The sequence below is a fragment of the Canis aureus genome, chromosome 13 (assembly GCF_053574225.1).
Source record: "Canis aureus isolate CA01 chromosome 13, VMU_Caureus_v.1.0, whole genome shotgun sequence".
Taxonomy (NCBI): Eukaryota; Metazoa; Chordata; class Mammalia; order Carnivora; family Canidae; genus Canis; species Canis aureus.
Window position 1 is genome coordinate 44,709,681 of NC_135623.1, and position 14,989 is coordinate 44,724,669.

The 14,989-nt window shown below is 38.6% G+C and overlaps 1 protein-coding gene across 23 annotated transcripts in view; it reads left to right on the forward strand.

Annotated features, from left to right (window-relative positions):
• Nucleotides 1-14,989, forward strand: part of APAF1 (apoptotic peptidase activating factor 1) — a 144,443-nt gene that overhangs the window by 67,816 nt on the left and 61,638 nt on the right. For 21 of the 23 annotated variants that reach the window (XM_077845988.1, XM_077845984.1, XM_077845990.1 and 18 more), the window contains 4 exons: nt 4,677-4,796; nt 5,110-5,235; nt 6,904-7,029; nt 14,368-14,514. In XM_077845988.1, the coding sequence (XP_077702114.1) occupies nt 4,677-4,796; nt 5,110-5,235; nt 6,904-7,029; nt 14,368-14,514 (519 nt within the window). Of the gene's footprint in view, nt 1-4,676; nt 4,797-4,936; nt 4,992-5,109; nt 5,236-6,903; nt 7,030-14,367; nt 14,515-14,989 lie in introns of those variants that run through there. The other 2 variants (XM_077845993.1, XM_077846000.1) reach the window with 2 other exon arrangements.

A 14,989-nucleotide genomic window follows, 5' to 3' on the forward strand; every position in this document is an offset into this window, starting at 1 on the left:
ACAGAACATAGAGACTCCTAACTCTGGGAAACGAACTAGGGGTGGTGGAAGGGGAGGAGGGCGGGGGGTGGGGGTGAATGGGTGACGGGCACTGGGGGGGGGGGGCACTTGACGGGATGAACACTGGGTGTTATTCTGTATGTTGGTAAATTGAACACCAATAAAAAATAAATTTATTAAAAAAATACATCTTTGTTCTTATGAGATTGCTTTGCTCTGTTCCTTCCTTTATTTTTATTTAGACCTTCTCTTTCCTTTGCTGCCCTCATCCTGTTTTACTCAATTTGGATTCTATTCCCGGCAGTTTCTCCGCATTACTATAGGGTTCTCCAAATGCAGGCGGTGGCACTGAGCCCCTTCCAGCACTGTGCACTGACCTGTTCTGCTCCCTTAAGTCTCCGTCTTCTCATGCTCCTTTTGCACCCCTCCCATTAGGACAGTCCTCTCCCATCTGGGAGCCCTCTTTTCTTTCTCTCCCCTGGCCCTTCCTGGCACCCCACCACCTGCCCAGGGGTGTCTTCTCCTCTCCCATCCCCTCACCCTTGTGGCCAGCCTGGCTGATTATAATCACTGTGTTGGTACCCAGTGATTTTTTTTCTTGTAATTTAAACAGACCCAGCATTGTTGGTTCTATTTAACAGACACTGAATAATGTTAGAGGTTTCAAAGTGATTAAATGGGCATTTTGTGCAAACAAACAAAAACAAGTTATTCTTTGAGAGTTCCCAGGCTGGTCTAGCCCTTCCAGACTATAGTATATATAGTCACCTTGCATGCAGTGTCTATTGCTGCTCTGCCGTTGGTCCACTGCACGTTCAAGTGAATGTCACTTGGCTTTTTTGGAATTCTCTTGTTTTTAGTTCTGTCAGACTCTCCATGTTCTCTGCTTCTTCCCATTTAGATGCTAGGATGCAAGTCTTGCAGCCCTCAGTTTGTCCCTACTCGCATCTTGCAGTTTATGGGGATACTTCATCAATGAACATAGTTTTGTTGGTGTTGTCCCTGCATTTTTGGTTTTGCTATTTTAATTGCTTTGTCTGCTTTTAATGGAGACTTCAGGGAGATTAAAAAAAAAAAAAAAAAAAAACTACGCCTGCATGGTTTGCCATCTTCCCACAATTGCTCATAGTTCTGATCCTCGCCCCACCCTCATTCCCACCTCTGATGTCCTCAGAGACCTCAGCAGTTTCTGAGCATTTGGTGAGTTCTGTACTATCCATTTTTTTTTTTTTTTTTTTTTTTGTCTTTCTCTAATGCTTTTAGGATTCTGTTTTCTTGGTTCTGTTAAGTCAGTTACCATTGTCCTGCTTTTCAGGCTCTAACATGTTGTTGTCTTCATTCCCATTCAATTTGTCATTGTAGAATTTTAGAAGTGAAGGAGATAATAAATGCATATGTTCAAAAGAAGTTACTCTACTTTTTTTTTTACTCTACTTTTATTTATTATATATTTCCTGTAGTAGCAATACTTATAGTATTAAAAACTATTTTGACCAATACTTAGAGTGTTAAAAACTATTTGGCACCTAGATGACTCTTGATCTTGGGGTTGTGAGTTTGAGCCCCACATTGGGGGGCAGAGATTATTTAAATAAAAGTTAAAAAAAACTATTTTTTTTTCCAAGTTAGGATTTTGATCTTTTTTTTCGTCTAACTTTATTTATTTATTCATGAGACAGAGAGAGAGAGAGAGAGAGAGAGAGAGAGAGCGAGAGAAAAGCAAAGACATAGGCAGAGGGAGAAGCAGGCTCCATTCAGGGAGCCTGATGTGGGACTTGATCTCGGGTCTCCAGGATCATGCCCTGGGCCGGAGGCCGGTGCTAAACCGCTGAGCCACCCAGGGATCCCCCCCAAAAACTATCTTGTTATATCTTTGTGAGTTCTGTATGTTTGGAATGAAATTTGCTTTCAGTGCAGAAACTTGGTGTAGGCTACCATGATACTGGTGTATTAGCTATGAAACTCTGTGTGATATTCACCTTTCTTCCTCTCCAGATGGCTTTGAAATGGGTAAAACTAAACTGCATCTGATGGAATTCTGCTGAGACATTGTATACTGTACAGTTTTTCTGTTAGAAGCTAAATTCATAGGTTTAATGACCTACTTGAACATCAGATATTCTCAGCCAGGGGGAGAAATAATTTCTAGGAATATTTTTAGGATTGGAGTTAGATTATTTTTAGAAATAGGAGTTAAGTGGTGTTTCATCTTCTTTTTCTGTTCTACTCAGAATACTTCTTACATTTAAAATATTTTAATGAATACACATTAATGTAATAAAACTCTTGGTGGGTATTCCCAAGAATTGACTGGTTGGGTTTTTGTTTTATTTTTTTAGTAAATAATTCTTTGGAAGTTTGTCCTACCCCCACAGCTTTGTTGAGGTGTAAATGACAAAAATGTATTATGTTTTAGATATGCATGATGATTTGATATAATAGGTGCACATTGTGAATTATAGTGATTAAGTTAACAAATCTGTTAACAAATCTACATATACATGTCACATAGTTGCCGTTTTCAAAGTTTTTTTTAATTCATCTTTGTATCCCCAGCGTGCCTGCCTAGAATTTAGTAGTAGGAGTGCAGTAAATCTTTGTTGAGCTGAATTAAAGTTCTTGCCAAGATTTGAAAAATCAACTCACTTGTTAATAGTACCTAGTGTTGTGAAAACTGATGAGGTCTTCCTTTGGTAATTTTTGATCCTTTCTCTTGAGATAAATAAAGCCCAAGTAGTAGCCATATTCACCTGAGCCAGTATTTGAGAATATGTTGACTCTTGCAGGTATAAAAAGATTCTTCAGAATTGTTAAAATTTAAATTTTATTATTTATACCACAGAAAAAATTCTGTAGTGTATATACATTGCAAAAATTATATCTAAGGGTAGAGACATGCCCAAACTCAACCTTAATACATTTGGCTAATGCTGGTGAAAGTTTAGCTGTTATATTAAGGTAATCTGTTAGTACAGTGTGTTTGAGTCCAATGAAAAAAAAAGTGTTCCTGTCATCACTACCTTATCAGAAAGCTTCTGCAGCAAAAACAGCTAAGGCTATTCTTAATCTTCCCTTAGCAGTTGTCAAATTTTGTGTTATATCTATTGAGGAATGCGTTCTGACTTCTTCATGTGGAGGGCAGCAGTAAGAATCTACATCAGTGTTGAAACTGAATCTGACACAGCTGGGAATGGCAGTGCTGGTCATTCAGGAAGGGCTGTTAATAGTAGCCACTGATTCTCTAGTAAAGCCCAGAAAGTAGGAGTGAGCCAGAAAGTTCCCAGTGGAAGTGGTCCAGGGTATTTTATGGGTAGTCACACAGAGTGCCTTTCCTTTCTGAAAAAATTTGGGGAGCCAGAAGGCCTGTTTCTTCCCCTTTCCCCAGTGTATCTCCTTGAGTTCTTCAAGTGCTTGAAATTCCTCTCATTCTCTTTAAAATTTCTCTTCCTTCCAACTCCTTCTCTAGGGTCCCCTTGTTCTCCTACAGATACCCTGCTTCTAATAACCTGTTTCTGTGAACAATAACTTGAGACAGAAGAGAGAGATCTGAGAGCCAGGGCTCAGTGGGGAGGGTGGCTGCTGAGTGGGGAGGATAAAGGAGTAAAGAAAGGGGAGGAGAGAAGTATTGTTTCTTTTACAGTTTTGTCTAAGCCAGATAGGAAAAGCCTACTATTGAACCTTCACCAGGCAAAAACTTGACCCAGAATATCACTAATGTGCCTACCTGTGGTAGTTGCTGATTTTTCTTTATCTTTTTATTCCTGATGTTAAAAAACAACAGCAGAAAATTCTGTTGCAGTCTGCCCGATTGCCCACAGCTTAGACATCCAGCTTCATCAGGCTCACTGGGCTGGTTTTTTTGAATATCTTCCTAGCCTTTTTTTGTTTGTTTGTTTCTTTTGCTATCCTGTATTTTAGCCACATTGAACTGTAAACCGCTCCCCATAGTCTTTCCCTGTTTTCCTGTTTGTGTGCTTTAATTCAAGCACTCATTCCCTTTGAAATGCCCTTCTCAGGTTGTGAGTCATACTTCCAGCCCATACCTCAAGCCCACTCTGAATGCACTGTCTCCATCATTTCAATTTCTTCTCCTTCCCTTGCCTGAGGAATTCTTCCTGGAGCTCTGTGTGAAAAATAATGTCAGTTTGAGGATTGCATTAGGGGATAGCTAAGATCTCTGAAACTTAGACATTCTGTGACTTGGTTTGAAGTGCTCTGGTCAGCTGACCTTCCCCAGCAGGAGGGTCAGGAGGATTCAGTAGCTTCAGTGGAGCTAGAATCTTCAGTCTTGGCCTAGCTTGTGGGGCTTAGGAAACTGAATTTGTAATAGAGATAATTTTCTCTGGAAAATTTAATCAGATGGTGAGCTCACTAGCATATTGTGGCTTTTCTCTGTCTTCTGGTATCATTAACTGCTCTCCAAGCAACTGAAGAAAATGAATTTTATTTAGGAGGAAAAATATTTTGTTTTGCCCCTGTGCAAGGTAATTAATCCCAGTTTTTCTCTTCTCTGTCTGTAAAATGGGAATACCATATTCTTTCTCAGTACTCTAATTTGCTTTATTAAAATGCCATGAGAACAAAGGATGTTAGGCAGTTGAACACATATTACCCCATTCCTCCAATGGGATATTGTGAGGAGAGGGTTATAACAGACTTATTTCTTTGATATTCAGGTATGGAATTGGCAGTCAGAGGAATATGTCTTCCTACAAGCCCATCAGGAAACTGTGAAAGACTTTAAGCTCCTGAAAAATTCAAAACTGCTTTCCTGGTCATTTGATGGAACAGTAAAGGTAATTTGAAGTATAGTTTTTTTTTAAGTATTATAATATTGTAATGATTATACTTTGAAAGCTGAAAGCAGGTGAATGGTAAGTAACTATTTAAATTTTTTAATTTCTATTTTCTCATGCCTGTTTTCTGTTTACTGCAGTCATCTACATCTGCTGTGTATTTATGAGCACCTGTACTAAAGGGCACTTAAAGAGGTCAGAACAACCAGTGTGCTAAATAAAACTCTTGTTTTATAGATATGTATTCTAGACAATTGTGCTCAGTAATACAAAATATTCTTAAAAGTGTCAACTTCTGAATTTTTTTTGGAAGATATGGAGTATTATTACTGGAAGAATAGAAAAAGACTTTGTCTGTCACCAGGATACAGTACTTTCTTGTGATATTTCTCCTGATGCTACCAAGTTTTCATCTACATCTGCAGATAAGACTGCGAAGGTAGGTCAATTAATTAAAATGTGATGCATTAAAGTTTGGTATTAGTTATGTATTATGAGTCCAGATGATGTATATAATAATAAGTTTCTGTTTACATGTCTGTCTCATATTTTGTGAGTTTTTTGGAGGATGCCTGTTGGCATTTAGTTTGTGTCAAATAGATAAATGAATAACATTGAGGACTTTTGATTTCTGCCTTACTGAGGACTTTTTGTCTATAACTAACAAAGCGCAGTTTCTACTATATATTATAGGCAATATAAAGCACTGAAAGGGATTTACATTTAATTGCACATCCATAGTAAATGTTAATGTAATTGATGTAAGTTGATACTTCTGGAAATCATATTCCAGTGAAATGATGCTGCCTGGTTGGGGACTTTGACTATTCCATTCTCTTCTCTTTTCTCCATCTTTGTTAATGACCTTATTATCTACCTGTCTTTCCAAACTACAAGCCATTGTGTGGGACTCTGTCCTGTCTTTCATGCTCTGTTGATTACTCCTCAGTGTTCCTTGGCTCATTCTTCTCCTCCTTGCCCCCACCCATAGGATTAGGCTCTCCTCCTTTGTTGGTGGACCTGCCACTGGTCTACGCGTCCTCTAGTTTATCTACCCTACCACTGAGTCTCCAGTTGAAATACCTTTGTGACCTGATGGTTTATAAGCCAGACTCCTTTGCCCATGACCATCTCTTTCTGCTACATTGTTCCCTCTGTGCCAGGCTACTTTTACCTCTATCATCTGTGCACATGGTTAACTTTGGCTTGACACAAATTTCTCCTTTTTTTTACCTCAAAGCATTATGACTCATTCTTGGAAGTTCATATAGTTCTTCAGTGAACTGTTTCCTGGCCCTCAGGCAGGGTTAGCTGCTCTACCTTCAGTGTTCCATTACATATTACTCATGTTTCTTAGGCATTTACATCATATAACTTCACTTAACAGCTCATAAGTCTGTATTCCTGATTAAACTATAAAGTTTTCAAGGATAGGGACTGAATCCAGTTCATCTTTGTACCGTTAGTTCTTAGCTCACGGTGCTGGGAACATGGTAAATGTCAGTAAATTCTTGTTAAATGGTGATGACAGAACCACAAGGGAGAGTATTGGAAAGGAAAAAATAGCACTTTGGTTGCCAAGACAGTAGGATAGTATAGTGACTAACTTTTAAAGAACACTTGCTGTATATATTAGCCCTGTGCTAGGAATTTCACTATTATCTCATTTAATCTTCACACCGCAGGTACTGTTGTCCCATTGTACAGGTGTAGAGACTGAAGCTAGAGAAACTTATGTGGGTTGTCCTAGGCCACAAGGAACTTGTCAGTGTAGGGGAGCCAGGACTGAAACTGAAGTTGGCTTCACTCTACAGACTGCTTTTAACTGATTTGCTATTCTTTCTTGTTAAGTCTAAAGTTAAAGAAGCTATGATTTGGGTCCTTGAGCTGAAGTTCACTTGAGTAATTAAAGGGAAAGTAAGAAAAAAAGAATGTTCCAAGTTAGAACGTGGGCCTCTAATGAAAATTTATGAACTCTTGAATGTTAGAACTTCCATATGATTGGAAGTTCCATATAATTTATGGCTAACTAGCCCTCAGGGCAGGTTTTGCAGGTACTTATTTTGAGTGTATTTACTCTTCCTAAACAATCCTAATTGCCTTCCAGATTTGGAGTTTTGAACTTCTTTCACCTCTTCATGAATTGAGGGGCCACAAGGGCTGTGTGCGCTGCTCTGTCTTCTCTGTGGACAGTACCCTGTTGGCGACTGGAGATGACAATGGAGAAATCAGGGTAGGATGTTTGCTGACATGAAAGCAGTGTTCTTTTGTAGCCTTGGCTAATGCTTTTTACCACATTGGAGACCTTTCTTAATGTGACTGGGAAGCATAGGCCTTGGAGTTCTGGTTGAATGAAGCATTGTTTGCTTTGTTTCCTAAGCATGTTTTGTTCACAGCTGCACTCCTCTGCAGAAAATTCATTTTAGTTAGACTGAAGTGTTGAGTTAGTCTGTGCGTGTGAGGAGGCAAATGCCCATGTTATTTGCAATTGGTTGTTTGTTCTTTGCTTGAGAATGATTCATCAGAATTCTTGGACCTGAACCAAAAGTTGTTTATAATGGCAGAATTTGAGAAAAATAATTTTATAAATCGTTAACTAGATTATAAATGAATAAACAGCAAATTCTGCTGTTTTCAGCACTGAAAGAAAATATCTCTTAATGAAATCATATCCGTTAGATAGTCCACATTTAGAGTGGACTGCAGTCCTCATGGGACTGCCTACCTCTGGTTGTGTTAGAAGGATTGGACAGTTGATGGGAAAAGTTTGGGGAGTGAGGTGGTATTAGGTAATCAGCATATTTGAGGACCATCTTTTTTCTTTTTTCCTTTTTTACAAAGGAAGATTTAAAATTCATGAGAGAGTATGCAGTTTGCAGGAATGGAGGTATTATCAGATAGGCTTTCCAGGACAATTAAAATTCTGCTTGAGGACTAAGTAACCAACTTTCTCTATACTCTTCTAATAAGTGCCACATCAACTGAAGTGGCAGGGCTGCTTTAGAAATACTCATTTTGCTCTGAGTTCTCATTTTTGGATGAGAATGCTCCTTTACCAGTTATGAAGGAATATTTCATTTTTCAAAAACTCCTGAGGAGGGCAGCCCGGGTGGCTCAGTGGTTTAGAGCTGCCTTCAGCCCAGGGCCTGAACCTGGAGACCCAGAATCGAGTTCCACATTGGGCTCCCTGCATGGAGCCTGCTTCTCCCTCTGCCTGTCTCTCTCTCTGTGTCTCTCATGAATAAATAAATAAAATCTTAAAAAAAAAAAACAAAAAAAACTCCTGAGGAAACAAATTCTCTTTGTTTAAATGCATGTTATTAAAAAAAATTTTTTTAAGCACATTAAACAAAATTGTTTTTCTACTTGATTATTCAAAATGTAGGAAAACTGTGTGTGTGTGTGTGTGTGTGTGTAACTTAGCTATCTTACCGAATTTTTTTTCTTTTTTTGAATTCTTTCTAATGAGTTTCTACATTTGATTCTCTTAGATTTTCTAGGGAACATTTACAAATGATGGTTTTAGTTATTTTCCTTTCTTGTTTATGCCTCTATATTTCTTTTTTCCTATTTTGTTGGGCATTTATTTGAAAAATAATAGTACTGCTCATATGTTAATTACTGTTGGAAATAAATGGAAACATTAGCATCTGTAAGTAATTGGGTATTTTTTTTTATATATTATGTAAATATGTATATACTTATATATATAAAAATACATAAAACCCTATAAAACTTACTGTTTAAAATATTTTTTTTTCGTTTATATATATATATTTTAAAAATATGTTTGAATGACTTTAGGTGTTTGAACAACCTCTTTTTTTTTTTTTTTAATTTATTTTTTATTGGTGTTCAAATTACTAACATACAGAATAACACCCAGTGCCCGTCACCCATTCACTCCCAACCCCCGCCCTCCTCCCCTTCTACCACCCCTAGTTCGTTTCCCAGAGTTAGCAGTCTTTACGTTCTGTCTCCCTTTCTGATATTTCCCACACATTTCTTCTCCCTTCCCTTATATTCCCTTTCACTATTATTTATATTCCCCAAATGAATGAGAACATATAATGTTTGTCCTTCTCCGACTGACTTACTTCACTCAGCATAATACCCTCCAGTTCCATCCACGTTGAAGCAAATGGTGGGTATTTGTCATTTCTAATAGCTGAGTAATATTCCATTGTATACATAAACCACATCTTCTTTATCCATTCATCTTTCGTTGTACACCGAGGCTCCTTCCACAGTTTGGCTATCGTGGCCATTGCTGCTATAAACATCGGGGTGCAGGTGTCCCGGCGTTTCATTGCATTTGTATCTTTGGGGTAAATCCCCAACAGTGCAATTGCTGGGTCGTAGGGCAGGTCTATTTTTAACTGTTTGAGGAACCTCCACACAGTTTTCCAGAGTGGCTGCACCAGTTCACATTCCCACCAACAGTGTAAGAGGGTTCCCTTTTCTCCCCATCCTCTCCAACATTTATTGTTTCCTGCCTTGTTAATTTTCCCCATTCTCACTGGTGTGAGGTGGTATCTCATTGTAGTTTTGATTTGTATTTCCCTGATGGCAAGTGATGCAGAGCATTTTCTCATATGCATGTTGGCCATGTCTATGTCTTCCTCTGTGAGATTTCTGTTCATGTCTTTTGCCCATTTCATGATTGGATTGTTTGTTTCTTTGGTGTTGAGTTTAATAAGTTCTTTATAGATCTTGGAAACTAGCCCTTTATCTGATACGTCATTTGCAAATATCTTCTCCCATTCTGTAGGTTGTCTTTGAGTTTTGTTGACTGTATCCTTTGCTGTGCAAAAGCTTCTTATCTTGATGAAGTCCCAATAGTTCATTTTTGCTTTTGTTTCTTTTGCCTTCGTGGATGTATCTTGCAAGAAGTTACTGTGGCTGAGTTCAAAAAGGGTGTTGCCTGTGTTCTTCTCTAGGATTTTGATGGAATCTTGTCTCACATTTAGATCTTTCATCCATTTTGAGTTTATCTTTGTGTATGGTGAAAGAGAGTGGTCTAGTTTCATTCTTCTGCATGTGGATGTCCAATTTTCCCAGCACCATTTATTGAAGAGGCTGTCTTTCTACCAATGGATAGTCTTTCCTCCTTTATCGAATATTAGTTGCCCATAAAGTTCAGGGTCCACTTCTGGATTCTCTATTCTGTTCCACTGATCTGTGTGTCTGTTTTTGTGCCAGTACCACACTGTCTTGATGACCACAGCTTTGTAGTACAACCTGAAAGCTGGCATTGTGATGCCCCCAGCTATGGTTTTCTTTTTTAAAATTCCCCTGGCTATTCGGGGTCTTTTCTGATTCCACACAAATCTTAAAATAATTTGTTCTAACTCTCTGAAGAAAGTCCATGGTATTTTGATAGGGATTGCATTAAACGTGTATATTGCCCTGGGTAACATTGACATTTTCACAATATTAATTCTGCCAATCCATGAGCATGGAATATTTTTCCATCTCTTTGTGTCTTCCTCAATTTCTTTCAGAAGTGTTCTATAGGTTTGAGGGTATAGATCCTTTACATCTTTGGTTAGGTTTATTCCTAGGTATCTTATGCTTTTGGGTGCAATTGTAAATGGGATTGACTCCTTAATTTCTCTTTCTTCAGTCTCATTGTTAGTGTATAGAAATGCCACTGACTTCTGGGCATTGATTTTGTATCCTGCCACGCTACCGAATTGCTGTATGAGTTCTAGCAATCTTGGGGTGGAGACTTTTGGGTTTTCTATGTAGAGTATCATGTCATCGGCGAAGAGGGAGAGTTTGACTTCTTCTTTGCCAATTTGAATGCCTTTAATGTCTTTTTGTTGTCTGATTGCTGAGGCTAGGACTTCCAGTACTATGTTGAACAGCAGTGGTGAGAGTGGACATCCCTGTCTTGTTCCTGATCTTAGGGGAAAGGCTCCTAGTGCTTCCCCATTGAGAATGATATTTGCTGTGGGCTTTTCATAGATGGCTTTTAGGATGTCGAGGAATGTTCCCTCTATCCCTACACTCTGAAGAGTTTTGATCAGGAATGGATGCTGTATTTTGTCAAATGCTTTCTCTGCATCCAATGAGAGGATCATATGGTTCTTGGTTTTTCTCTTGCTGATATGATGAATCACATTGATTGTTTTACGGGTGTTGAACCAGCCTTGTGTCCCAGGGATAAATCCTACTTGGTCATGGTGAATAATTTTCTTAATGTACTGTTGGATCCTATTGGCCAGTATCTTGTTGAGAATTTTTGCATCCATGTTCATCAGGGATATTGGTCTGTAATTCTCCTTTTTGGTGGGGTCTTTGTCTGGCTTTGGAATTAAGGTGATGCTGGCTTCATAGAACGAATTTGGAAGTACTCCATCTCTTTCTATCTTTCCAAACAGCTTTAGGAGAATAGGTATGGTTTCTTCTTTAAACGTTTGATAAAATTCCCCTGGGAAGCCATCTGGCCCTGGACTCTTGTGTCTTGGGAGGTTTTTGATGACTGCTTCAATTTCCTCCCTGGTTATTGGCCTGTTCAGGTTTTCTATTTCTTCCTGTTCCAGTTTTGGTAGTTTGTGGCTTTCCAGGAATGCGTCCATTTCTTCTAGATTGCCTAATTTATTGGCGTATAGCTGTTCATAATATGTTTTTAAAATCGTTTGTATTTCCTTGGTGTTGGTAGTGATCTCTCCTTTCTCATTCATGATTTTATTAATTTGAGTCTTCTCTCTCTTCTTTTTAATAAGGCTGGCTAATGGTTTATCTATCTTATTAATTCTTTCAAAGAACCAACTCCTGGTTCTATTGATCTGTTCCACAGTTCTTCTCGTCTCGATTTCGTTGAGTTCTGCTCGAATCTTTATTAACTCCCTTCTTCTCTTGGGTGTAGGATCTATTTGCTGTTTTTTCTCTAGCTCCTTTATGTGTAAGGTTAGCTTTTGTATTTGAGTTCTTTCCAGTTTTTGAATGGATGCTTGTATTGCGATGTATTTCCCCCTTAGGACTGCTTTTGCTGCATCCCAAAGATTTTGAATGGTTGTATCTTCATTCTCATTAGTTTCCATGAATCTTTTTAATTCTTCCTTAATTTCCTGGTTGACCCTTTTATCTTTTAGCAGGATGGTCCTTAACCTCCACGTGTTTGAGGTCCTTCCAAACTTCTTGTTGTGATTTTAGTTCTAATTTCAAGGCATTATGGTCCGAGAATATGCAGGGGATGATCCCAATCTTTTGGTATCGGTTCAGACCCGATTTGTGACCCAATATGTGGTCTATTCTGGAGAAAGTTCCCTGTGTGCTTGAGAAGAATGTGTATTCAGTTGAGTTTGGATGTAAAGTTCTGTAGATATCTGTGAAATCCATCTGGTCCAGTGTATCATTTAAAGCTCTCGTTTCTTTGGAGATGTTGTGCTTAGAAGACCTATCGAGTATAGAAAGAGCTAGATTGAAGTCACCAAGTATAAGTGTATTATTATCTAAGTATTTCTTCACTTTGGTTAATAATTGATTTATATATTTGGCAGCTCCCACATTCGGAGCATATATATTGAGGATTGTTAAGTCCTCTTGTTGAATAGATCCTTTAAGTATGATATAGTGTCCCTCTTCATCTCTCACTACAGTCTTTGGGGTAAATTTTAGTTTATCTGATATAAGGATGGCTACCCCTGCTTTCTTTTGAGGACCATTCGAATGGTAAATGGTTCTCCAACCTTTTATTTTCAGGCTGTAGGTGTCCTTCTGTCTAAAATGAGTCTCTTGTAGACAGCAAATAGATGGGTCCTGCTTTTTTATCCAGTCTGACACCCTGCGCCTTTTGATGGGGTCATTAAGCCCGTTCACATTCAGAGTTACTATTGAGAGATATGAGTTTAGTGTCATCATGATATCTATTCAGTCTTTGTTTTTGTGGACTGTTCCACTGAACTTCTTCTTAAAGGGGAATTTCAAGAGTCCCCCTTAAAATTTCTTGCAGAGCTGGTTTGGAGGTCACATATTCTTTTAGTTGCTGCCTGTCTTGGAAGCTCTTTATCTCTCCTTCCATTTTGAATGAGAGCCTTGCTGGATAAAGTATTCTTGGTTGCATGTTCTTCTCATTTAGGACCCTGAATATATCCTGCCAGCCCTTTCTGGTCTGCCAGGTCTCTGTGGAGAGGTCTGCTGTTACCCTAATACTCCTCCCTATAAAAGTCAGGGATTTCTTGTCTCTTGCTGCTTTAAGGATCTTCTCCTTATCTTTGGAATTTGCAAGCTTCACAACTAAATGTCGAGGTGTTGAACGGTTTTTATTGATTTTAGGGGGGGAGCTCTCTATTTCCTGGATCTGAATGCCTGTTTCCCTTCCCAGATTAGGAAAGTTTTCAGCTAGAATTTGTTCAAATACATATTCTGGCCCTCTGTCCCTTTCGGCGCCCTCGGGAACCCCAATTAAACGTAGGTTTTTCTTCCTCAGGCTGTCGTTTATTTCCCTTAATCTGTCTTCATGGTCTTTTAATTGTTTGTCTCTTTTTTCCTCAGTTTCCCTCTTTGCTATCAACTTGTCTTCTATGTCACTCACTCGTTCTTCCACCTCGTTAACCCTCGTCGTTAGGACTTCTAGTTTGGATTGCATCTCATTCAATTGATTTTTAATTTCTGCCTGATTGGATCTAAATTCTGCAGTCATCAAGTCTCTTGAGTCCTTTATGCTTTTTTCTAGAGCCCCCAGTAGCTGTATAATAGTGCTTCTGAATTGGCTTTCTGACATTGAATTGTAATCCAGATTTTGTAACTCTGTGGGAGAGAGGACTGTTTCTGATTCTTTCTTTTGAGGTGAGGTTTTCCTTCTAGTCATTTTGCTCAGTTGAACAACCTCTGTTAGCATTCTTAGTGGTAGATACTGGACTAGAATTCTATGATTTTTTTTTTTTTAGGTAGTTTGTTAGGCCTTTTTTGTTTATTCCTTGCTTTTCTCATTATTTTCTTTTTTTTTTAATTTTAATTTTTTAAAAAGATTTTATTTATTCATGAAAGACACAGAGAGAGAGAGAGAGAGAGAGAGAGGCAGAGACACAGGCAGAGGGAGAAGCAGGCTCATGCAGGGAGCCCTGGGACTCCAGGATCACACCCTGGGCTGAAGGCGGCGCTAAACCACTGAGTCACCCAGGAATCCCCTTATTTTCTTTTTATTAAATGAAAAAAGTCACAGTATTCTGACCAGTTGTTCTAAGTTCTCTTATTTTTTGGATTACGGTTAATGATAAATATTTTAAGTGATGCATTTTTATTATAATTAGTGCTTTTTAAAAACTTGGAGAGGAGAGAGTGTAATCTTCTCCCCCCCCCCCCCCCCCCCCACGGGTGGTAACAGAGGTTTATTTATACTGTGGTACAGGGCGGGCTCCTGTGTCACGCCTGCCTGAGGACCTGACTGGGGACCTGGCTGGGGACCTGGCAAGAGAATGTAATCTAAAAAAGATTCTTTAGGTATTACTGAATTGTAATTATATTAAGAAAAATTTCCAAATATATTCCAGATGAGATGAATAGATATATAAAACTTCTGAGTGACCCTGTTAATAATGCATTGTATATCCTGTTTGTATAGATATGGAATGTCTCAAATGGTGAGCTGCTTCATTTGTGTGCTCCGATTTTGGTAGAAGAAGGAGCTGCTACCCATGGAGGCTGGGTGACTGACCTTTGCTTTTCTCCGGATAGCAAAATGCTTGTCTCTGCTGGAGGATATCTTAAGGTAAGAATTCCTCAAAGACTATGAAAGAAAATAGCAGCCTATATCCTACTTTCCAAGCTATTTTCACTTCCTGTTTCTCAGTTGGGCCTCCTACAACCCAGCAGAGTGGAAGGGCAGTTACTGTTATCCTCATTTGGCAGTGATGAGATGGAAATCTCTAAGTCTGCTTTCTTCAGCTCTCTTCCAAGTTTTGATGACAGTGTTAGGAATGTTCTTGGTCCAGAGCTCTCATACTGCCCCATACTTAGATGATCAGAATGACTAGAAAGTTGGATGTTTAATTTAATTTTATTTTCCATTGTCACTAATGGTTAACTCTTGTTTGAAAGTCTTTAAAAAATTTGTGAAAAAAAATTTGTGAAATTTCCTTAAGTATTATTAGTAGTAGCAATAGTGATAATAGTAGCAACAATATATTGCTTTATTTTATAGCTTATAAAGTGCTTTTCTTACATCATCTCATTAGCTAGCTTTG